The 22,503-nt window shown below is 50.7% G+C and overlaps 12 protein-coding genes across 12 annotated transcripts; 5 read left to right on the top strand and 7 right to left on the bottom strand.

The window, feature by feature from the left end:
• Positions 1-171: 171 nt before the first annotated feature.
• On the bottom strand, positions 172-1,179 carry ALTATR162_LOCUS11948 (uncharacterized protein; the record flags this gene model as incomplete). The annotated part of the gene is made up of 1 exon (XM_043319592.1): positions 172-1,179. The coding sequence occupies one exon, from the start codon at positions 1,177-1,179 to the stop codon at positions 172-174; it is 1,008 nt and encodes a 335-aa protein (XP_043175527.1).
• A 766-nt stretch (positions 1,180-1,945) lies between these two features.
• ALTATR162_LOCUS11947 (uncharacterized protein) lies at positions 1,946-3,569 on the bottom strand (the record flags this gene model as incomplete). Its single annotated transcript, XM_043319591.1, has 2 exons — positions 1,946-2,299; positions 2,358-3,569. The coding sequence occupies 2 exons, from the start codon at positions 3,567-3,569 to the stop codon at positions 1,946-1,948; spliced, it is 1,566 nt and encodes a 521-aa protein (XP_043175526.1).
• Positions 3,570-4,475: 906 nt separating this feature from the next.
• ALTATR162_LOCUS11946 (uncharacterized protein) lies at positions 4,476-5,049 on the top strand (the record flags this gene model as incomplete). The annotated part of the gene is made up of 2 exons (XM_043319590.1): positions 4,476-4,676; positions 4,726-5,049. The coding sequence occupies 2 exons, from the start codon at positions 4,476-4,478 to the stop codon at positions 5,047-5,049; spliced, it is 525 nt and encodes a 174-aa protein (XP_043175525.1).
• A 730-nt stretch (positions 5,050-5,779) lies between these two features.
• On the top strand, positions 5,780-6,406 carry ALTATR162_LOCUS11945 (uncharacterized protein; the record flags this gene model as incomplete). The annotated part of the gene is made up of 3 exons (XM_043319589.1): positions 5,780-6,028; positions 6,089-6,277; positions 6,326-6,406. 3 exons carry the CDS (start codon positions 5,780-5,782, stop codon positions 6,404-6,406), a joined length of 519 nt encoding a protein of 172 aa, XP_043175524.1.
• Positions 6,407-6,809: 403 nt separating this feature from the next.
• On the bottom strand, positions 6,810-10,039 carry ALTATR162_LOCUS11944 (uncharacterized protein; the record flags this gene model as incomplete). Its single annotated transcript, XM_043319588.1, has 5 exons — positions 6,810-8,831; positions 8,878-9,504; positions 9,551-9,737; positions 9,783-9,859; positions 9,911-10,039. 5 exons carry the CDS (start codon positions 10,037-10,039, stop codon positions 6,810-6,812), a joined length of 3,042 nt encoding a protein of 1,013 aa, XP_043175523.1.
• Positions 10,040-10,723: 684 nt separating this feature from the next.
• ALTATR162_LOCUS11943 (uncharacterized protein) lies at positions 10,724-11,762 on the bottom strand (the record flags this gene model as incomplete). The annotated part of the gene is made up of 2 exons (XM_043319587.1): positions 10,724-11,038; positions 11,103-11,762. 2 exons carry the CDS (start codon positions 11,760-11,762, stop codon positions 10,724-10,726), a joined length of 975 nt encoding a protein of 324 aa, XP_043175522.1.
• A 349-nt stretch (positions 11,763-12,111) lies between these two features.
• Positions 12,112-13,194, top strand: ALTATR162_LOCUS11942 (uncharacterized protein; the record flags this gene model as incomplete). Its single annotated transcript, XM_043319586.1, has 1 exon — positions 12,112-13,194. One exon carries the CDS (start codon positions 12,112-12,114, stop codon positions 13,192-13,194), a length of 1,083 nt encoding a protein of 360 aa, XP_043175521.1.
• Positions 13,195-13,326: 132 nt separating this feature from the next.
• On the bottom strand, positions 13,327-15,687 carry ALTATR162_LOCUS11941 (uncharacterized protein; the record flags this gene model as incomplete). The annotated part of the gene is made up of 3 exons (XM_043319585.1): positions 13,327-15,162; positions 15,211-15,488; positions 15,537-15,687. The coding sequence occupies 3 exons, from the start codon at positions 15,685-15,687 to the stop codon at positions 13,327-13,329; spliced, it is 2,265 nt and encodes a 754-aa protein (XP_043175520.1).
• Positions 15,688-16,568: 881 nt separating this feature from the next.
• On the bottom strand, positions 16,569-17,648 carry ALTATR162_LOCUS11940 (uncharacterized protein; the record flags this gene model as incomplete). Its single annotated transcript, XM_043319584.1, has 3 exons — positions 16,569-16,755; positions 16,807-17,239; positions 17,288-17,648. 3 exons carry the CDS (start codon positions 17,646-17,648, stop codon positions 16,569-16,571), a joined length of 981 nt encoding a protein of 326 aa, XP_043175519.1.
• A 611-nt stretch (positions 17,649-18,259) lies between these two features.
• On the bottom strand, positions 18,260-19,158 carry ALTATR162_LOCUS11939 (uncharacterized protein; the record flags this gene model as incomplete). Its single annotated transcript, XM_043319583.1, has 2 exons — positions 18,260-18,493; positions 18,541-19,158. 2 exons carry the CDS (start codon positions 19,156-19,158, stop codon positions 18,260-18,262), a joined length of 852 nt encoding a protein of 283 aa, XP_043175518.1.
• Positions 19,159-19,491: 333 nt separating this feature from the next.
• On the top strand, positions 19,492-20,568 carry ALTATR162_LOCUS11938 (uncharacterized protein; the record flags this gene model as incomplete). The annotated part of the gene is made up of 1 exon (XM_043319582.1): positions 19,492-20,568. The coding sequence occupies one exon, from the start codon at positions 19,492-19,494 to the stop codon at positions 20,566-20,568; it is 1,077 nt and encodes a 358-aa protein (XP_043175517.1).
• Positions 20,569-21,078: 510 nt separating this feature from the next.
• On the top strand, positions 21,079-21,867 carry ALTATR162_LOCUS11937 (uncharacterized protein; the record flags this gene model as incomplete). The annotated part of the gene is made up of 1 exon (XM_043319581.1): positions 21,079-21,867. The coding sequence occupies one exon, from the start codon at positions 21,079-21,081 to the stop codon at positions 21,865-21,867; it is 789 nt and encodes a 262-aa protein (XP_043175516.1).
• Between the last annotated feature and the right edge of the window lie 636 nt (positions 21,868-22,503).

The raw sequence follows: 22,503 nt of genomic DNA, 5'->3' as shown, positions 1-22,503 counted from the left end.
CATAACGACTTCTCATAAACCTTTTTCTCGTCTACCTGCTGTGTGTCTGTCATTGTGTTCTCTCATCGTTTCAGTAGCTTCCGGTTGTCCACCCTCGGAGGCAATCTCCGTTCATTCCCTTCGTTTACTGAATAAACATTCTCCGCACTTTTCTCTTCACCGATCTTTCCCTCACACTTGGAAGGGTGCCTCGGTGGCGCCTATATCAAACCAGTTGGCTGTTACAATAACATCGTCAATGGTATCCCCAATAACAGTGTCTACGTCCTCTCCAATCACGCTATCAACCCCATCGTCAATACCGCTATCACATTCGTCGGCGTCAAACCCTGTTGCTTCATCCTGTCTCTCCAGAACTTCAACAAATGGAGTTACTTGTGTTATTTCTGCAACAGCCTCTCGATATAGCTTGAGCTTCACGATAAGTGACGTGTTGTGCTGATTAGTTTTGTCCGCAAAGCCCGTGGGTTGGCCCGCACCGCCTTCCACTTCCGGAGTTATGTACAAACTTGCTGTGAGGGTCGGGGCCTTCCTCGTTGACGCCGAATTGAGTGATATCATAGTGGCTGCGGACACTGTCATCTCTGACACTGTCTCGTGCTGGATTTCTTGCTTCGTTGTCTGTGCTGTAGTACCGACGGTATTGATGTAGTTCAAGGCGGCTATGAGGCACGCATCAAACTGTGGCCATAGAATAGCACAGTCGCTCGATCCTGCGGTCAGTGCATAGCAAGCGACAACTGCGCATAGCATACCACGTCCATCTTTGACGCCCTCATCCAGTTCCTGCTGTAGAAAGCAGAATGGCGGTCGGACTTGACGAGCTTTTCGCAGTAGCGATGACGCAGAGCGTGGATATAGTCGCGTCGTAGTTACACCTTTGAAAAAAACTGGTACCTCATCGCGAAATACGATGGGCGGCTCGCTTCCAGTACGGTCGTCGGAGATGTACGCCCAAACGGCGACTGTTGTCCCATCACTCTGGTCCCGCTTTCCGAGAGAGATCCTCAATGCCGCGCGACCGGAGAGTCTTGACTGGTCGAGCTTGAACGTAGAATGAGAGAGCGCATCATCAATCACGATCAAGAGACTGCACCGCTTCAATGAAGCCTTCAATCTGTTGACGTGCCGCTGCCAGATAAGCGGCAGCGTGCTGTGAACATCTTCCGGAGTAGCCATCAAATGTTTGTCAAGGATATCTCTTAGCTCGTAGAATATATGGGGGCAAAGCTGAGAGTGATGGGATATAGAATCGCAGGCACGGGTTTATCGCTAACAGATGTGATTGACGCACAGATCAGTTTCTCAACGTTCCACACTACACAGACGCATTTTCTCCACGGCATCCGTGAGAGCCTTAATATTCCTAGCAATTAGATATTGAAGATTCGTAAAAGGAAGTACTGGGTTATCACAGAGGCTCGTGTGGCATATGTTCTCATAGCAAACTTCTAGTGGTATGTGAGATTATCAACATAGTTGCTCAGTACAAAGGAATTACATAGTCGGAACTGGCATCTGTTCCCACAAGAATGCTGAAAGTGCAATATCATCGACTGGTTCCGGTCACAGCGTGCGGAGTATCACAGACGAGAACTTGGTTGTTCTGGATGTGATTCATCATCTCCGTGCTGCGCATGTCATGTACAAAGAATCTCAGTCTTTTCCGAGCCTTATCTAGTTAAACGTTACGTTGAAGGTGCTCTCGAGGATATACAGTAGTACAAGTATGGTACAACACATAGCGACCACACTTAGCGTAGCCTATGCTGCTGTGTACCGGCTCATTAGCTACGTGGTTTATAAAAAACCTACTTCCTTTGAGCTGAGATCATCTTGACGCTTTTCAAAAAGAAGTCGACCATGTAATGAACAGAATGCTCAAAGAAAAGCCCACCAAGACCACTTCTCCGAATCTTCAGTGTCACGACATGTCCAGAACGGTCTAGTCATCGTCCTCGCCAATGCCATCCTCCGATTTTGTACCTGACTTTACCCGCTTCAATCTTCTCTCCGCGATATCACCTCCGAGGATAAGCAGTGCGCGCTCCTTTTCAGAAAGCGACTCACGGAGGCGCTTCTTTGTGATCCCGGCTAACAGATCCTGTTCCTTCAGCTTCCGCGCCTCTTCCTCGAGATCGGCCAGCTCTGTCTCAAGAACCTTTATATCTCTGCGCACACCCTTCTGCTTTTCTTTGTTTTCCCTGATCTCGTCTTTGATGGCGTCTCTATCGTTGATGGTCTTGCGGTAGGCGGGCACGAAGTTGTCGGGTGATCGAGAATTGGGGCTCTTCTCACCCTGGTATGCTGTTAGTGTCCATTCTATTGTCGTAGATAATCTATTAGGGATGACTTACGAGTACTTCAGCAGATTTCGCACGTGCTGAAGCTGAACCCGAGATATCCATAGGCGTGCTGTCTTCTGCTTCTTCTGAGTCCGAGTGCATGAGGAAATTACATACATCGTTGACGGTTGTAGAGTGGGGGCGTTTGGTGGTAGCAGTAAATGGATGCGGATGGGATGGTGGAATTCTCATGGCTTCCGGCATCGTTGGCGGTGACTGCGCTAGCAGGCTGCGTTTGTTGTCGCTTGTCGGCTCTTGCTTAACCTCTTGCTGTGGAGAGATACACCTTCTCTTGGCCGCTGACTGCGTTGAACCTTGAGATCTAAACTGCGCGAGGAGGTCTTGCAATTGGCCGCCTCGTCTCTTGAGGGTAACGGGCTGAGAGGAACCTAGCGTGGGGATCTCCGAAGTTTTGTTTCGAACTTTGTTGCTGGAGACTTCAGACGCAGCCTTGACACTTGGGCCTTCCGAAATAAACAGATCTGATGCTACCTGATTTGAAAGGATCATAGGAGCCATAGGAGCGCGTTGCGGGTTTGGGGGTTGCAGAGTCCTGCCAACTTTGGCGATGGTGGAAGTCGGGGCTACAGCCTGTTCTCTCACCACCTTCACCGGTTCTTCGGTGTCATGCAGGGAGACGGAAGACCTGATGCCATTTACGTTCTGGGCAGCTGAGTCGCGACTCTTCTCCTTCTTTTTACTCGCAATCGCCTTTGCGTTATAGTCTCCAGCCACTCTGCATGCTGCAGACAACGCACTTACGAAGTGTGCACCGACTATCCATGGCAATGGCGTACTGACCATTTTGGCGATGAAGTAGTACTTGATAGTCGAACGTAGCTGATCCATATCGATAACGCCCGATGTCTTGAGACACTTGAACGCAATCTCTGCATTCGTTTGGCGCACCGCATCATCTGCACTAATATTTCCTTGCACATTACCTAGACGGTCGAAAATAGTGAAATAATGTGCAGGCGAGCGGCCAGCAGCGTGGTCTTTCTGTAGGAGGATCCACACTTCAAGATCCTTGTTCTTGCCTTCCTTGATATGTCCATAGAACATGCGGACTGGCATCGAGTTGCGGCGTTCGTGTGGCTTGATCGTGAAAGCCAAGAGACGGACTTTCTCGACTGGAAGGTGCTGGAGAATTGAAGCGTTTGCTCCCATGGCGACTTGGATCTCGTGGAGGGCCGTTTTGGCAGCGCTCGCCTCGACGGTCATTGTAAGCGGTGACGAGCTTCCTGCAGATCTGAATATTGACTCTAATGTTGATAAATTCGCGTCTTGTTGTGATGGTGGTGTGTGTATGTAGACGAGGCCTGCGACTAGCGTGGCACTAGTGCATCTTGCGAAAGAGCGCGGGTGAATCAGGAACCACACACCAAGATATTCGTTTCCATTTGGAGCTGTTCTACATGATAATGTACTCTGAAGTTGTGCCCTGTACTATAGAGTGGAACGGCAATGGCAGGGCATGAGGTTGCCTTAGGGCCATCTCTGCCTGACTATGACTGTATCGCTTTTCTGGACCATGTGCTCTGTCTTCCTTCACTTGTCCTGGATCATTGTAGCACCCATAGAAACAAGTTTGGAGAACATGGCGGAAGTGAGATGGAACCAACCCGATGCACCAGTAAAGCCGACACACAACCAGCGGTATATGTTGTGTGACATCGCTTGCATTGTCTGGTGAACGCGTGCAATCGTTTTGGCAACAGGGGGCTTTGTTTCAGAAAGGCATCATTCGACCTGTATGACTGGTAGTGTATGTTTGCCTTCCCTCAGCCCGCAATGGTGAACGGTACCAAACGTTGATCGTTACCCATCAGTAGGCGCATAGCGACAAGCCACTCATAATTTCCGGAATCTAGATGATACCTCATGCGAAAAGAGACTTTAAAACTAGAGGTCTCGCAGGCCTAGAGAATTATAGAACCATTGGCTGGCGCTTCGAAGACTTCCGAACTGGTACGACCACCTACAATACCCCAGGTAAAGGTGTGGTCAGGCGACGACTGATGCCTTCCTCACCCTGTCTTCTGCCATGGGTATTTCATGGTATTTGAAGGCTTCATTACCACGTCTCCTGAGAGGCCGTAAAGCTTCGAAACCTCGGACAAACAGATCATGAATTTTGAAACTCCATCCAAAATCGTTAAGCTGCGAGTCGGCATTCCGGAGGACCATTTCATTGACGGCCCATCAGAAGGACAGACTGTACGCGAGCAGTCTCCAGAAATTATGCCCCTACAGAGTGTCAGCTCAAGGCCGACCCCATCAGCCTGTCCGCTGGCCTCATCAGGCAGTAACGCGAATGCCGACGCCAAGGTAGGTTACTAATGTTCCTTCTGTGGCTGATATCTCTGACTCTCTGCAGTCTGGGCCAACTTCACATGCATCAGGGAGAATCAGTCCTATCGACTCAAAGGAAACAATCGATCGCTTTCTTGAGCTCGAAAGCCAGCATCACACACTTCTCGGCAATTTGGACCGCCACCAGGATCGAATCAGCGATCTAAGACGGCAATTTATTGGGATCAGGATACAAATCGAGGCAAAACGGCATGCTGTACGGCTGCTTCTTACTGAGAAACGCGATCAAGAGGCTGCGAAGAAGCGGATTTGGGATGCCATGTCAAAGGAGGATATCCGGGAATTAGGTCGCCGCGATAGCCTAACAAAAAGATTCAAGCACGGTTGAACTCATTGTGGGGCTGATGGAGAGTCATCGTAGTTTCCTGCCTCCTGGCACACCTAGCGTGGGTCAATATAAGTGATTCTTTCCGCAAATATTTGCTTACGATTATCTATCGACAAGAAGGATCCGCATTCCCTAAGGTCCTCGATCTTTTATGTGCAATACACAAGGGTCGGCATGGATATGTGACTAGCGAAGGCGCGCAATCACTTGAGCTGGACGATACCAAAAGATCTCCTGAAACGTAGCCTATAATGTGGAAAGTGTGTCAGGAATGGTGGTGTCGCAAAGTCGCCAAATTGAACTTTCGAACCCAAGGGCTGCGGCGCCAGGTATTCAGCATTGATTATATCATGTGGCGTTGAGCTCGTGGCAAGAGTACCTAAGATCCTAGCTCCTCTTCCCCGACATTCCGTCCCCATCTCTTCGGAAACCGCTTCATGGGCTCCCAGCGATCTTACTTCCCTACGTCGGTGCCTTACTAAATGACGCATCACTTTCTGTTATTACTTGAATACGGATACTGCATTTGGTGTCAACTTCAATCTCGTCAATATCTCGCAGTGGCTCCTGCAGCTGTGCTTCCCAAACGTTGTTTGCTAACATTGGACCCCGAAGCATCAGTTCCAATCATCTCAACGCTAGCATCCTCTTGGTAGCGACGTGGCACTTCACTTCCAAATTTCAATTTGGTGATTGAACATCTGCAAAGCTCTTTCTGTCAGTTGCAACAATGACCACCCAACCTCAACCCAAGACGTTTGGTTCTCCTCCTCCCTACTCGGATTACACCGAAGTCGACCTCTTTGAGAATGACCTCAACAGCGAAGAAAAGACGAGCGACGCCTTTAGCAAAGACACCGCGTATTTAATCGTCAGCGCCTTCATTACGTGGGGCATGGGCGCTGCTTATACCGACTACACTTTCAAGGGCGTCGACAACGACTATCGGAAGTACCTCTACTACGCTGTGGGAATACCAGTATGTCAATATTAACTTTACCTAAATTAGACTAAACACTATCTAACGGAGTCTGCATAGATGACCATCGTCACATTTGGCGTCATTGCGTACATGTTCGCTCTCTACGCTGGGCAGCGTTACCCAAACACAAGTAAACTATTCCTCGCTATCCCCGTCCCATTCGTGTACGTGCTATGCGTTTTCCCGATAGCAACCTACATACCTGTTGGACAGGTCCAGCTTGACACCCTCTTTTTTGGATTGCCTGTAAGTTCAGTCTTTCATCAGAGCTTAACACCGTGCTGACATGGTTAGACTGCGTGGACTGCGCTGCTAGTCATCTACTTCGCCGTTCAACATGTCTTTTCTCCGACGACTCGAGCGACCACACTCTAGCGGGAAACTAGGCTTGAGAAAGGCTTGAAGAGGGGGTGCTGCGTGTGAGGGTTCTTGTAAGTTGTGAAGCTGCGCATGACCCATCCTATGGTTATCTTCAGTGGAAACGATCGATGAACACCGGCCTGCTAGGGTTTTGCCATGCGTTTCATCAGATATGGCCTTGTACTGCCGACACGTGTGCACGAGGCTCCGCCTAAATGGCCCAGGTGACACTGGAAACTATGGCTGCTTACCAATGGATTTGTAAATGGAGAAGTACTTTGCGATTGCTTCCACTGCTTGAGAGCCATGTGCACACTAGTATGCTCCTACATAAGGCGTAGCCATACTGGAACAGTTACTACTTGATCGTTTATTGCCCCCTTGATCGATACCCTCTTGTCGATCCTGTCGCATATCGCTAATATGCGCCGTCTCTCTCCGCCCATTGCTCCATCGGAGCCAACTGGACCTCGCCAAACCCACTCCGCACCGGCATTCCAGCCACTAACTCAAAGCTGGTAGGTTTCACAGCCCCCGTCTCAAGCCCCCAGACACTTACTGCGATGTAGTTATCGCCACGATAATTCAGAATCCCCTCGGGCACTGGGAAGCGTCGTTGCGGTCCGATACCATTTGCGAATTTACCAAACTGGTATCCATTGACCCAGAGTTGCGCACGCCATCCTCGACCATTGCCTGTGAACGCGTCGCCGTTGAAGACGAACGACAGGGGTATATCCCAGCCGCTCGGTATGTCGAGAGGGAGGTTGGTGCTATAGAAGCCAACGCCTGCGTGTGACAAGCCGATTTCGGGTCCAGAACTGTCAGCCCAACTAGAAGTGGGTGACGAAGGAAGGTGGTAACCGTTACGCTCGACCCAAAGACCACCTTCATTGAGAGGGCCGCGCGACCTGTCCTGGTAGTCTTCACCCCCTAGATTGCCCGTTATCTTCCATATAATGCCATCGTCAAGTCGCGACGAGTTCAAATGAGAAGGAGTGTGACCTGGAAAGTTGTATCCAATAATGCCACGCGGTGTCTTCATCTCGTTGTAGCCGGCGAACCAGTTGCCGTACTGGCCCATGTGGTCGCTCAAGACTGTCAATACATATTGCTCACCGCTATGCAGCATGGGCATATTCAGTGTCATGTTTGCGATCGCGGCATCTTTAGTACCTGACCACGATCCGATAAAGGTTTGGTTCACCCAGGCGGAGAATGCGAATGCTGGACCGCCGGAGACGTTGAGATGAATGACGTCCTCACTACCCGTCGCAATGAAGTGGCCGCGGGTTATCAACGATCCAGTATTATATCCATACTCAGAGCCCCAGAGCACAGTCGGGGTGGTCAATGGCCAGTAAGTGTTGTTGGTCTCCGTATGATCGGCAGCCGTCCACGCTGAGTCGTCGTACGTTGAGTCGAGTTCGGGTAGCGCATCGACGTACTTCCAGGCGAGAGTACTTAAGTTTGGTAATTCGAGATTGGGAGCTTGAAAGTCCATAGTGGCTTTCAAAAAGCCGTTGCTATCAAGCTTCGATTGAACTTGAACTCCATTGAAGGTGAGCTTCCCGCTACCTGTATGGGCGCCGCCAAGTACCTCGACATCTGTCGTCAAATTGATATCACCGAATAGATGGATGTGTCCCTCTGCCATTGTGGCGTTACGAACAAGGTACCCGGAGCGAACGATAAGATCGCTGGATGAAGTAGCGACATGAGAGTAGCTACCTTCAGGTAACGTACTGACAGTCCAGTAATCATATGCTGAGTCGCGATCGAGGATGACGATGTACAAGCTTGGACCTATGCGTACGACGCGACGATTCGCGCTGGTCGACCAGTGCAAGATGGTGTTGCCGTTACGATTCGAGAACTTGACACCTGAGCCCTCCACCGATGTCGCCCCACTAGTCTCGGCGACTGCCAGCTCATGGACTTCGTCCATCCCACCATACACAACAACAACTGTTCTATCCTTATAAGTCTTCCAAGTGAAGACCTCGGCGGTGGAGTAAAGCAGGTTGAAATCTCCTATGCTATAATCTGCGACATGAATCTTTGAGTCGCGGCCGTTGATAGAGAGCTTATCTCCAAGCTGCGGTACTGTGATATTGCCTTGGCTGGTTTGGACTCTAAGCCTGTACGATTCTGAAGCGACAGAGTTGTACCTTGTTTGTCGTGTGACGTAAAAGCTGGTCTTTTCACCGAAGAGCGGCGTTACCGTGATGGCATCGTTATCCGTATACACTCCGGTAGTATTGTATCCTGGTACTGCTGAAGCTAGAGCAGGCGACGCTTGTACAAAGTGTGCGATCAGCTTGGCTTCACTGTACTTCTCACGATGTACCTGTCGTTCCTCTGTAATTACCGCGCCATAATCGTACGACATATAATTGCCAGCACCTGCCAGATTGCCCCAATTGGTGCCACCAAAGGTCTGTCCATGATAAGTATAGAGACGTTAGTTGATGAAGAGGTCATACCATATAAACGTTGGAGATCGTCAGTCCTGCAGCGATATTGTTCTTGTAGAAGACGCGCTCAAACTCTTTTCCCGTGAAGAGGGCGCAACGATCGAAACCATCCTGTCCCCAGCCTTGATACGCCCCACCCTGAAACTCTGGGATCGTATAAGGTGTACTTGCACTCTGATTCAAGTGTGTCTCCCTCCAGTTCGTGGGCAAGGCATCGTCAATCCAGTAAGTGGGATCAGTACAGTTCATGCCCAACGGATACGAGTCGTGACCGTAAATGTCCACCGGGGCATCAGTGCCGGGCGCATTGACGCCGTTAGGCCAAGCGACATTGTTGATGAATGGTACCACAATTCCAAGTTCGCGGAACTGCTGCATTAGACCGTTCATGTATTCAGCGTCAGGGAAGGTCACGTTGTTCGCACCCATAGAGTACTCGTTCTCTGGCTGGAAGAGTATAACCGGACCACCGTTGGTGATTTGTGCCTTCGCGATGATTGGTGTTATCGAATCGATGTAGTTCTTTGATGCTGCCTGATAGTCCTCGTCTGGCGTCCGAAGGTTACCGGAGATGCGCTGCAACCATCCCGGAAAGCCACCTCCCGATACTTCAGCGTTGATGTATGGGCCGGGTCGCTATCTAGTCAGCGAGACACGTCTATAGTAGAAGTTCTTCTCTTACAGCAATGAGATAGACCCCAGTCTTTTTTGCAGCATCAAAGAATGGCACCCAATCGAAGATACCCTCAGCGCGGAAGTCTCCCGGCTTACCCTCATGAAGAACCCATGCCGAGTAGAAAGAAACACCATTGTATCCCATCGCCTTGATCTTCTGGAAGACATCTAGCCAAAGACTCGGAACCGGAAGGCTAAATTTGTTAGAACGAATGTAGTATGGGAACTTAGTGACTTACCGGAAGGGGTGGAACTCGCCGCCCCAAAAGACGACACGCTCGCCATGCACGAAGAGAGAATGCTCATCCCATGTCACCTACAGCTGTTGTTAGATGCTTGACAGTGTTCCGGAGTTGCCGGACCCCACAATGTCTTGGAGCGGTGCACGCTCCTCTATAATCAAATCGCGTAGGTTTCCGCTTATTGCTCGCGCTGCTGCGTGATGCGCACACAGAGACGCAAGCGCGATGCTGAGGAGCTCACGCAGTATCTTCATGGTATCCAGGCAACCTTTAGTGCATGAAGCGAAAAGATCTTTGACGAGATGTATGGCCCTCGGGGGAGGCCAAACTCATGTATTCATACCTATCGCATCCTATATCGGTTGGCCTCGAGGTCATCTAGGTAGCATCCAACGGCCGCTTGCCGCCTTTGGCATTACCGTCGTCCGTCTCGAATGAGGTATAACTCCTTCTTCTCGCATGTCCAGGTCCCACTATGTGCACTTCAGTACTACAACATTAGACGTCAGAGATGCAACTTTGAGGCGGAGAAATAGGTTCCAGTGCGGGGTAAGACAGATATTATTCCGGTCGCACCGCGAAAACAATTCTACACTATAATATACGAAGCATTTGACGTAGCTAAAGCTGGAGATGGTTGTATTAGTAGACTTCGCGTGCTAGGAGTGTGCGTCGTAAAGATGTAGATGGCCAAGTCGCTTCCAGTTCAGCCCCAGCCCGCGAATTGGTGTGACGTCATCGAACCGTTTGTTTTTTCTGGACTTTACCTAATATTCAAAGTCTACTCTAAAGGTATACAATTTTTGAACTCTGTAGAGTCTTGCTAAGAGTCACAGTACATACCGTTAGGGTACCTTTTGGGTGCCTGAGTACAACTCAAAAAGAACAAGCTGCTGCATTAATTATGGCTGTTATGCACTAGGCCACATGGGGCAAGGCTAGAACAGCCTTCGACGCTTCTCTGCGCGTTCCGTTTCCCCGCCTAGCTCGAACGCATCAACGACACTCATGCCATTGAAGACCTGTTCTCTGCGAGCAGCAATGCTGACCTTCTTCTCGCGATTCATCTGGCGCTGTTCTTCCAGTACCCGGCGGCGAGCCTCGATCTCTAGGCGGCGAGCCTCGATCTCTAGGCGTGCATCTTCCAACGCTGCCAGTTCTGCCTCTATCGCGCTGTCGGAACTTTGGAGCTGAGCCTCGTCGTCGCGGATCTTAAGAAGGATCTCGAACCGCTTAGCATTTGCATCATGTTCCTGTTGAAGTTAGTCCCGCTGCAGGATCAAGCCAATTTAGCTCACGTATCATAGTGGTTGTTACCTCTAGAGTGATCGTTATGTCTGACGCGCTCAGGAGCACCGACTCCGGTTGTACTGGTAGATCCTCTGGAGCATTGCTGAGACCGCTATCCTGGTCACCCGCCAGCGTTGCTGGCGGTGAGCGCAGCGCCAGGTTCAAGACCTTTCCTTTAGCTTCCTCGAACTCGCGACAAGCGGCTTTTAGGCTGTCAACAAAAGTACGCGAAATGGGTATCGGTATCGCTAGCTCGCTGGCACACCCGCTTTGTGTCTCTAACGCCGCGAGGGCCTCCAAGTAGTAATACTTGGCTAGTGCAACATGCTTGCCCTTTGAGGCTTTCTTGGGAGTCCTAAAAGCAGGAGCGAATTCGGTGACCGTGGAGCTGATGTTGCCATCATCGTGCTTCGCGAACTCTCCCGTCTCAGGATCACAAGAGTGAAACTGCACTTCTGCGGGTCCTGTGATTCTCGAAGGTGGGTAAAGTAACACCCAGACCTTTTGTGGCTTTCTGGTGATTTTCTCGGGAATGAAGCCGAAGAAGAACTTGAAAGAGACAGCACATGAGTCATATAACTGCGGCGCGGTGATTATTTCCTGGTATGGCGCGTGGTCGAGTAGGGTTTGGCTTTGGGGACCCAATTGCGTTCGCAGTTGGGCCAGGTTAACGGTAGCAACAGCCATAGCACGTCGTGCGGGTGAGACTAGGTATTCCAGTTAGTGTGGTTTTAGGCTTTTGATCGCACGAGCGCTATACCTAGATATATGAATGATAGGTTTTAGGCTGTAGGCGACAGAGACGCGTTGCATCCACGATGTAATCGTGTTGGAGCGTTAGTGCTGAAGGTCTGCGACAAGAACGCGTCGACCTCTGAGTGGTCGTGAACACGCTGCTCTATTTCGTGCGTTCTGTTTACACAGCGCAAGTTAGGTTTGAGCCTAGCCTGGGGACGACAAACGCTTGGCGCCGACGCGCTACGTATAGGCGTGGTGAAGGCGGAATGACGAACAAAAGCACCCCGAGATCAGATATATGTGCGGCCCTCTACACGACACCATTACATGGGGTGGTGCCGTCGCATTACTGCCAGAGATACTGCGTTTCTATTACGACTCCACGCACGTTTTCGAGAAGTTGTTCGAACCCTGTGTACGCTACATGGAGTACATCAAAACGAAGGAGCGGGAGGGCGGACTCATCGAACACGGTCTAGGTGACTGGGGTCGTGACATCGCCTTTGGCAACAACCAAGCCAACATCGAAACAGCAATTTATTACCGCTGTCTCCGTAACATCGAACGCATGGCCCATGAGCTCAACAAACCGGATGCCGAAGAGCGGTTTCGGAAGTGGGCAGATCGCATATACGGTGTGTACAACGACCGACTTCTCGTCACAGATAAGAATGAGTATCCGTATGCCTTCTACACATCTCGCGATGATCCACAGAAACACGATCGCAACATGGTCGCGCAGGCCTTCGCACTTCAGTTCAACCTTGTCCCTGCCTCCCATGTTAACGACGTTCAAACAGCCTTCCTAGCAGACTGCGCCTCTGCCGGCAACCGCATTCAAGCCGGCGAGATTGGCCTAAAGTACCTCTTCAACACGCTCTCCGACCTAAATCGCCCCGATATCATTTTAGAGATGGCCCGACAGAAAGAACACCCCAGTTACATGCGTTTTATATCGAGAGGTGAAACTACATTGAACGAATTCTGGCAGGATAACTGTAGGAGTAAGTGCCATGATATGCTGGGCACGATATATGAGTGGTTCTACGAGGGTGTGTTAGGCGTCAAGGCTGAGACGGAGGCATACAAGACGTGGAGGGTTAAGCCGCCGTTAGGAAGCGAGTTCAAGATGGTCGAGGGGAGCGTGGAGTGTCCGTACGGGCAGATCGAGGTCAAGTATGAGAAGACAGATGTAGGCCGCGTTGAGGAAGTAAAGATGTGGGTTAATGTGCCGACGAGTACGACGGGGTATTTATTGTTGTCAAAGGAGGAGAGTCGAGTTGTCATGAAAAGACTTGGTGAAGGTGGGTACGAGGTAGAGAGGAAGGGGGCGACCATAGCGCTGAAACCGGGCAAGTATGAGTTGACACTGCAGGTGTGAGATTGCATTCTTCAAAGCACACTTATTGTGTGACAACGATTATGTATAACATGATACAATATGACAAGCTACTGCTATGTGCAAACAGTATGGCGACATGCACCTTCCAACGCGTGTTGAATTTGCGATCATCTACCAAAGCTGGCATGTGGGCTCCTTGACCTTGCACTGGAAACTCTCCCTGAATTCCCTGGAGTTTGCCATGGTACCCAGGATACGCGCCCACTTAGGTGCATGCGGATCGGTGTATATGCGGTTGATGGCGGTATCCTTACGGGTCTTGCCACACCACCAGTTGCTGTAGCTGACGAAGAACATTTGCTCTTGAGAGAAGTGGTCCAGGCCAGGAAGGTTCTGGTTGGGTGTCTCAGCTGAGCGACGCTTCCAAGCCTGGAACGACGCCGAGAGACCTCCCGCATCAGCGATGTTCTCACCAAGAGTGAGACGACCGTTGACGTGCAGAGGCTTATCATCAGATCCGGGAACGGTGAAGTTGGAGTACTGGTCGACAAAGCACTCAACCTTCTGCTTGAAAGCGTCCACCGTTGCATTTGACCACCAGTCAGTGTAGTTGCCGTTCTGATCATAATGGCGTCCGGTGCTATCGAAAGCGTGACTGAGCTCGTGGCCGGCAACGGCACCGAAAGCACCGTACGACATGTAAGCTGGTACGTTGACATCGAAAACTGGGAACTGCATAATGCCAGCGGGGAACACGATCTCGTTACCGGGAGGGTTGTAGTATGCGTTTACTGTTGGGACAGTCATGTCCCACTGGTCGCGATCAACAGGCTTTCCAAGTGCAGACCACTCTTCCTTGACAGCGAAGCGGCGCATAGCAAGCGCGTTGGCGAAGAATGCGTCGGATGACACGTTGACAGTCTCATAGTAATCCTCTAGCGTAGGCGGGTCCATAATATCCGGGCTCTTGGTAGGATATCCAATCTTCTGGACGATGTTGTGCACTTTCTCGACAGCCTTCTTCGTAGTATCCTTGTCCATCCATTCTGCAGCGTTCAGTTTCTTGGCAAACTCGGTCTTGATGTCCGTGATGATGGTGTCGCCGAACTTCTTTGCGTCAGCCGAAAAGGCCTTCTCTACGAAGAAACGACTCAAGATCCACCCTAGGCCACTATCTACGTGACTAACGCATGTACGCCAGCGTTCAGGGGCGGAGTCAGGGTCCTTGCCTGAGAGCACATTAACAAAGCGACGATAGGGCTTGACAGCATCCGCGTCAACATAAGCAGAGAAGGACTGGACGGCTTTCCAGACGAAGTAGCTCTGGAGAACATCTTTAGGCGTAGCTGCGAGGATTACTGATAGGTCCTTCAGATAATGCGGAGTCATAACAATGACACGTTCGATATCGCTACCGTGTGGCGCCTGCTCTGCGAGAAGCGCTTTCAGCTCAATCTCGGGGGCGATCGCAGCCGCTTCGTCAATCGACATCGGATTGTAGTACTTTGTGACGTCTTCACGGCCTTCTTCGCTGGGAGACGCAGCCGCAAGCTTCTTCTCGAGGTCGATGATACCTTCAAACACAGCCTTGTCTTGGTCCGGGTAGAGAGCGCTCAATACTTCAACAGCCACACCACGGTACTTCTCGACAAGCTTGTCGTCTTCGTAGCGCTCCTTGGAAGGTAGGCCGAAGCTCCACGGCGCGCTGATCGACACAACAACAGTGTCTGGGTCGGTATCGTCGGCACCAGTGCCAGCTGAGACGAGGCCAGTGACACCATACTTTGCGAGAAGGACAATGGCGTCCTTGATTGAGTGAGAGTCTGAAGTCAAGGCAGGATACACCTTCTTGATCTCTTCAAGGACATGCTTGAGAGGTTCAGCGCCGATGCTCTTAATTTGGCCTTCGTTAAGACAGGCATCGTACGCAGCCTTCATCTTGTCAAAGTTCACTTCATCCGCAGATTTGGCGACCGACATCAGCTGCATAGGTGAGAAATACGAATGCTACTTGATGGTTAACTCTATTCGAACACCCAGTAAGGATAGACTCACCTCAGAATCCTTCGGGTATGGTGCCTCAAGAATATGACGAAGCAACATCTGCGAGTTCTCAGACATGATTGTCCCGGTGAAGGCATCACCCTGGTCAGCTCTCAGGTCATGACGCTCTCTCCATCCTCCGCAAACAAGCTCCTCAAAGTTGTCGCACGGGTCAAGCTCTTTATACTGAGGCGAGAGATTGTAAAGAACCTCTGAGGCGGCATGCACACAGGCTGGAGTCAAACATAGCTCGCTCTCCTCAGGGTAGTCGCCGGTGGGCTCATAATCCACTGCAAATAGATTAGCAACGATACATGATTAACGCAGTGAAAACGAACCCTGCGGAAGTCCATAGAGTATGATCGAAGCTGTCGCAGCGATAGCGAACACCCTTCCAATCGCTTGACGTTTGGAATAGCGTTGCACGTGGCCTGGCTGCACGGTGGCGGACGCGTCGGATGCGGATAACAGCGGTGCCTTCTCCGCCATGATGAAGAGCTTGGGACGCTTGATCAGACTGGGGCACGATGGTAAAGCAGTGATAGTGTGTAAGATGCCAGCCAGCTGAACACCGAGATGAATTGATGATGAAGATGAAGAGCTGGAGGAGGAAGAGGTGATGCAGGTGGCTACAAGCGGAGATCCGGGGTGCAGCTGACGACATGTTGGCGCGGAAACGCTAAGCACGGGACCTTGCAGATACATGACTCGCACATCTCCGACATCACATCAGATCGCTTCCCGTTGCTCATCTCAAGACCACATATCCATCAGTTGTCATCTTGTGCACGCATTAAGCAGCGCGTCTTGACTTCCACGTAGCACGCCAACATCGCTGTGTCATTCAAATCCTTCAGGCGCAGCGCTGTGCACTTGTCCTAGGCAGCCACCGAACAAAGCAAGCTAGCTAATCGGCGGCCCATGCGCTCACGGCTCCGGTCCGGATTGCTTATCGGTACACGTTTGACCATAGCCCCAACCGCTAACTCACATACAGCATGGTGACCTTCTCCTAATCAAAGTGCAGGAAAGGACAGTCAGTCTGGTAAGCCCGACTTCTAGAGACGCTGAGTGAGAAAAGGATCTCTAACGTGCGTTGGCAAGAATGAGTGCCTTGATCAGTAATCCGCGAGAAATTTAACTTGTTAGTATCGAACATCACACGCTCGATACACTCCTTGGGTATGCCCAACAAGCGCAATACAACAGGTAGTACGATATTGTTTTGCTGCATGTACTAGCTCATCGCCAGCAGTGATGCGATCAGCATGACTTGGATCAAAATTCTTCGGGCTGGCTAGCGTCTATCATGGAATATGTACAGGAATAATCAGATTTGATCCATCAACGACCGATCACAGCCGAGGAATTTACTCGCCAGAAGGTCCGGCAATCGTGGTACCCGGCCTTACTGGGGTTCCAAAGTTTGGAGTGCCGTCAGCGTTCCAGTTGACCTTCTGCGCCATTGTGTACCTGTTACCATCGCAAGCTCCGGTTGTGATAGCAGTAGCGTGGTAAACGTTCCAGATCTCGGTGCCATCGGGACTGGTAAAGAATCTATAAGTTGGTTAGCATCCAGCGACACACAGTATTATCTTGAAAACATACCCATTGTGACCAGGGCCGTAGTTTCCATTAGCATTAGTGAAGACAGGACCGCTGCTCTTCTTCCAGCTTGCACTGAGTGCTGGGTCACCAGATCCGTTCCAGGTGAGCAAGCCCAAGCTGTAGTTGGGTGTCCAGCAGAAGCTTGCCGAGTAAGCGATGTATGTCTTGCCGCCGTGATACATGGCAATGGGGCCTTCCTGGACAGGGCTGCCGTTCCTTTCCCAGGATTCAGTAGGTGTGGAGAGGATTTTAGTGGCGCCGATCTTGCCGGGTGAGGTCATGGGTGCGATACAGAGTGATTGGAGTGAGCCGGACATGCAAGACCAGGTAAAGTAGTTACCCCATTTGCTGAAGCGGACGATAGAGCCATCGATACCCCACACGTTGGTAAGCTGGGAAAGGTAGGTGTATGTGCCGAAGGGATCCGCACCACCTGTGATTTGTCAGTTTACTCATAATCTATATCGTTAAACCCTCCTACCCTTAAGCACGTAAGGACGCTGAAGGTCCAAGTTGTCGACGCCATTGCGACCGGCAGTGTAGTAGATGTACCAAGCACCATCGAGGTAGTGCAGCTCAGGTGCCCACATGTTGCAGCACCTGTCTGGGTTCGAGTCGGTCCAAACAACCTTTGTCTCTCCCGTCTTCAAGCCTCCCAGCGTCTTCGCCCTCGTAATTGACAAGTTTGTCCATGTCGTTGTCATCATGTAATAGTAGCCACCGCTCCAGGCAATGTGCGGGTCTGAGCCATCCTTCTGCCTGAGTGGGTTGCTGAAGCTTGCTGCGCTAACAAGGGAGGAGAGTGCGAGCACACATGTGCTCAGCGATTGGAGGAACTTCATGTTTGGAGTGATAGAGAATGAAACCTGTGACTGGAGTAAAGATTCGAGGTACGATCGTAGTAGTACATCTTATAGAGCTCGCCAAGATCGCAGTCTTGATGCATATCAAAATTGAAGACCAACCCCACAAAACTGGTCCTTCCGTCCAGAGCTTTATATCTTACATCCATCCTGCGTTCCACGAATGACCACAGAGGCTAGAGACTTGCCAAGATGTTTAGCGTAACAATCCGGGGTAGAGCACAGAAACGAGGATAGACTGAAGGGGCGAGCCGCTGCGTGTTTCATTCTTGGCCGCTGTGAAATGCTCCGATTGGTGCAAATTGTTTTAGCATACCCGCATCCGGCAATTATCCGCCCCACAGAAAGGCCTTCTTCATGCGTACTACGGAAACTTCTAATTCATATGCAAGACAGACGTCAAGTGGGGATACAGGACTCGTGTGGCACATTCGATGGGCGTACGGAGGGTTCTGAATTTTGAGGCTGGAACGTGATGCTGGCGCGCATCGTGGCCCGAGAGAAGCCGATGTGCCGAGGCTACTATTCCTGAGAAACATTCATGACTGACTACCTTCGATTCCGCGATCGAGTTTCGAATGTCTTGCGTCTTATCCGTTGACACTGGCGCTTTTCGGCATTCCGATGCCTACCGCTGCTGTTGCGCCAGCGTCGACAGGTAATACCGCACCCGTCACCCATCTCGCATGATCGCTGGCGAGGTAAGTGACGGCGCAGGCTGCATCCCAACCGTTGCCCTCTGTACCGAGCAGACTTCGTTTCTTTCGAGCTTCCCGTGCTTCTTCGCTCATGCCGCCTGCGTACATCATGGGTGTATAAAGCATCTACCTTGTGTCAGTCCGTTGTTGTGCAGGAGGAATGGGGAGCATACTCCGGGACAAACACAGTTTACCCTGATACCATCAGCTGCATGATGCGCAGCCATCGCCCTCGTCATGTTCACCACTGCACCTTTGCTGGTTGGATACAACAAATGCGGTGTCCCTCCTTTCAACCCGGCGACTGAACCCATGTTGACGATATTGCCTTTCATTTCGCCGTCATTCTGTTGCATAGCCGGTATGCAGTACTTCGCCATCTGTACCATGCTGCTCACATTGATCTCAAGTCCTTTCGCCCAAGCTTCCATGTCAACCTCAACCGCCGTTCCTGGTGCACCACCGATGCCGACGTTGTTGACCAATATATCTAGCTTGCCGAACTCTTGCATAGCTTTGGCCACCGCTGCCTCGCAATCGCTGGATTTGGTAACATCGGCCTCAATTGCTACAGCTCTTCCACGGTGTGGTTTCGAAGCTGCCATCTCCGCGGTCTTCTGCGCCCATGCCAAATCCTTGTCTAGGCAGAGGACATGGCAGCCCTCATCCGCGAGCATGATTGATATCGCACGGCCATTACCAATACCGTCACCATCGCATCCTGCTCCAGTCACAATCGCAACTTTGTTCTTGAGGCCGCGCGGGGGAGGTTCAGATGGGACTTCCGCCATTGTGTTGATTCCGGATCTATGACGTTATCTCTGAGCGAGGGTTGTAGATGCTGTTTGCGATTGTTACTTAGGCAAGAAACCAGTTTTCAGGCCAAAGATTTCAGATGCGATCAACTTGATTGACATGGGCCAACAACGTTGAGAAGTCCGTCAACCAATCGTAGCGTTGGTGGCATGCAGATGTCAACCTCGGTACATTGCGGGGTTAAGGACGCAGATGTCGCGAGGCCAACTTGACGCCTTGATGCTAGACTCGTACGAAGTTTCGTCACTGACTGCCATAAATTCGCTGGAACATCCGCTTTCAAAACGATCTCTCTTCTCGCATCAAATATGGCTTTGGATTTCTCCCATTATGGCGGGCCCTCCGAGGAGTGGCTGGCAGTGGAGAAGACATTACCCGCGCTGTCCTACGACATTACAAAAAATCCGTACGAGCTACAAAAAGCTGTCAATGCTGAAAGAGAGGGTCGAGCTGCAGAGGTGATGGGGCTGTTGGCACCACATGTTCAAATCAAAGATTATACGATCCCAACCCGCGACGGCTCAACTATCGAAGCTCGGACCTATCGGTCCGTGAAGACAGACGCGTCCGAAAAGCTTCCTGTTTATTTGTACTTTCACGGCGGAGGCTTCATCTTCGGTACTTTGTCTAGCGAGGATCCCTTGTGTGCACAAACTGCCATCAAAACTGGAGCGATCGTGCTCAATGTCAACTATCGTCATACGCCACAACATACCTTCCCAACCGCCTGGTACGATTCACAAGATGCGTTTGCTTGGTTGCACAAGAACATCGATGTACTTGGGGGAGATCCATCGAAAGTCGTCACTGGGGGTATTTCAGCAGGTGGTACATTAGCAGCTTCCCTCACACTAGAGCAGCATCTTGGAAAAAGTGAGGTCATTGCAGGCCTGCCTACTCTAGCTGGACAGATCTTGATCATCCCAATGGTCGCTCACCCCGCCACTTACGACCAAGGACCCGGCAAGCTGCTCAAGACTTCGTCTTACATGGAGAATGTAAATGCACCAGTATTGCCGAAGAAGACTGTCGATTTCTTCACAGCGCTGCTAAATACCGCTTCAACGGGCTCACCAGATCTAAAAGATACCAAGTTTAACATGATTAATGCGACGGCAGAGGAAGTCAAAGGCCTTCCTCCTACTGTGTTTGGCATCGCGGGCTTAGATCCATTGCGCGACGAGGCTTTGCTGTACGCGAAGCTACTTTCGGAGGCCAACGTGCCGACAGACATCACATTGTTCAAGGGTGTCCCACATGGTCATAGGCGGTTCGGAAAGGCCCTGAAGGCATCGGAGCACTGGGATGAATGCGTTGACGGTGGCATACTATGGGTGCTTTCGAAGCCGAAGGCTACTGGGAAGTTCGATGTGAAGTTGCCGTAGTTCTCATTAGATAGAAATAAGGACGGTAATACCTAATTAGGTATGGTTATATTCTACGTGCTGCATATGCTGGCAGATAGCCCTGTGAAAATGTCTGTACGCTACGGAGCTTGCACGTACAAAACCGAAGATGATAGCGACAGCTATCCTTGACGAATGTACCATTGCGTCTGCTATCTCTATGGAGCCGAAGAAGCTATGCCGAAACCGGAATAGCTTGGATTTAGAAGGAAGACACATGGATTGCTTCCGGGACACAATATGGGTGCTTGCAGTCGAGGCTAATACTTTCGCAAGAAGTAGTGTCTCTGGCTTTTTTCGGAGGATATCTACCACAGTCACGGCGCTGAGCCCTATACCTTAGATCTCGGTATGACGCTCTCGCAGCGTCATGTCTTACAAATCCAACAACGGTATTCCACCACCGGATGTACTTGAACGCATAGACGTGGCTTCCCAATATCTCAATATCTCTCAACTTTCTTGACTTGCCTGGCAGATTTCTACATTATGTCTACTCCACAGCCTCCAACGATCGATCCCTCACGCTGGTGTCAACGTATCGCTTCAATTACCACAACATCCAGCGAGCAGTTACGTCTGAACTACATTGACTGTCAACCGCCATCCGATTCGAAAGCGAAGGGGGTATTACTTCTTATTCACGGCTTCCCTCAAACATCATATCAATTTCGTCATGTCATTACACCGCTTTCAAACGCCGGCTATCGTGTCATTGCGCCTGACTATCGTGGCGCCGGACAATCTTCCAAACCCTTGACTGGTTACCAAAAGACGCAGATGGCAGAAGACCTACACATCCTAATCCAGTCCCACTTCGGCATCAAGGAGAAAATCCACGTTGTAGGCCACGACATCGGCGGCATGATCGCATTCGCATATGTATCACGCTACCCCGACGACGTAAGTAGCGTCATCTGGGGCGAGTGTCCGCTGCCTGGTACGTCATACTACGAGGATGTCAAGGGTACTCCCGACGTGTTCCACTTCATTTTCCACCGAGTACCCGACCTGCCAGAGTTCCTGATCGCTGGCAAAGAGCGGGAATATCTCAAGCACTTCTTCGACAAAATCTCATATAACAGTGCAGCCATCTCGCCATCCGATTTAGAGCATTATGCGCTTGCCTACTCGCAACCTGGTGCTATCAGAGCAGGCCTCGAGGTTTATCGCGCCTTTGAGAAGGATGCTGAAGAGAACAGAAACTGGAAGGCTGAGCATGGAAAGGTCAAACTACCGTCTCTGCTAATGAACGGAAAGGAGTTCATGCTTGCATAGTCTGCAGAGAGCATGGCGGATGAGTATCATGAAGGTGCGAATTTGTTGACCATCGAGGAAAGCGCGCACTACATCGCTGAAGAGAATCCCGATGGGTTTGTCAAGGGTGTTTTGGAGTTTGTTGAAAAGCATTGACAATCTTCTAGTTTTTCAAGATGGTTCCTACACCGCCTCGTGATTGGGATAGTAATGGAGCAGATCTTTAAAATAGAGCAAACGTGACCAATTCACTATGTGATGGCGGAGGAAAGAGCACTACAGCCCTTTCCTTTCTTCAACAGATGATCAATAGTATTCCCCGTACCAGGCCTTCGCAGTCTCCACTAATCGGCTTTAATCTTGTCCCAGCTTCCCCATATCCGAACTATTCTAGTACCCCAAGAACAAAATACAACGGTCGACCAGCGTGGACCAGATTATCAACAAGAAGTTTCGGAGTGGGAAACCATAAGTCCACATCCCGAGTACTTTCAGTGGGCTCTTCTTGTACACGGTTTGCGCCTGAGATCCATATTGGGCGATACTTGACGAGCGAGAAATGATCGTGCCGTGGTATGCGTAACGTTTCACCGTTAAAAGCTTCCCTAGAGAAGCGAGGAAAGCTGAGGGATCCGCCTTGGCGGCTAATAAACATGG

Source organism: Alternaria atra, assembly GCF_907166805.1.
Source record: "Alternaria atra isolate CS162 genome assembly, contig: 37, whole genome shotgun sequence".
In the NCBI taxonomy this organism is placed as follows: domain Eukaryota; kingdom Fungi; phylum Ascomycota; class Dothideomycetes; order Pleosporales; family Pleosporaceae; genus Alternaria; species Alternaria atra.
Note: the sequence above shows the minus strand (reverse complement) of the source record. Positions and strands in the feature narration are given on the sequence as shown.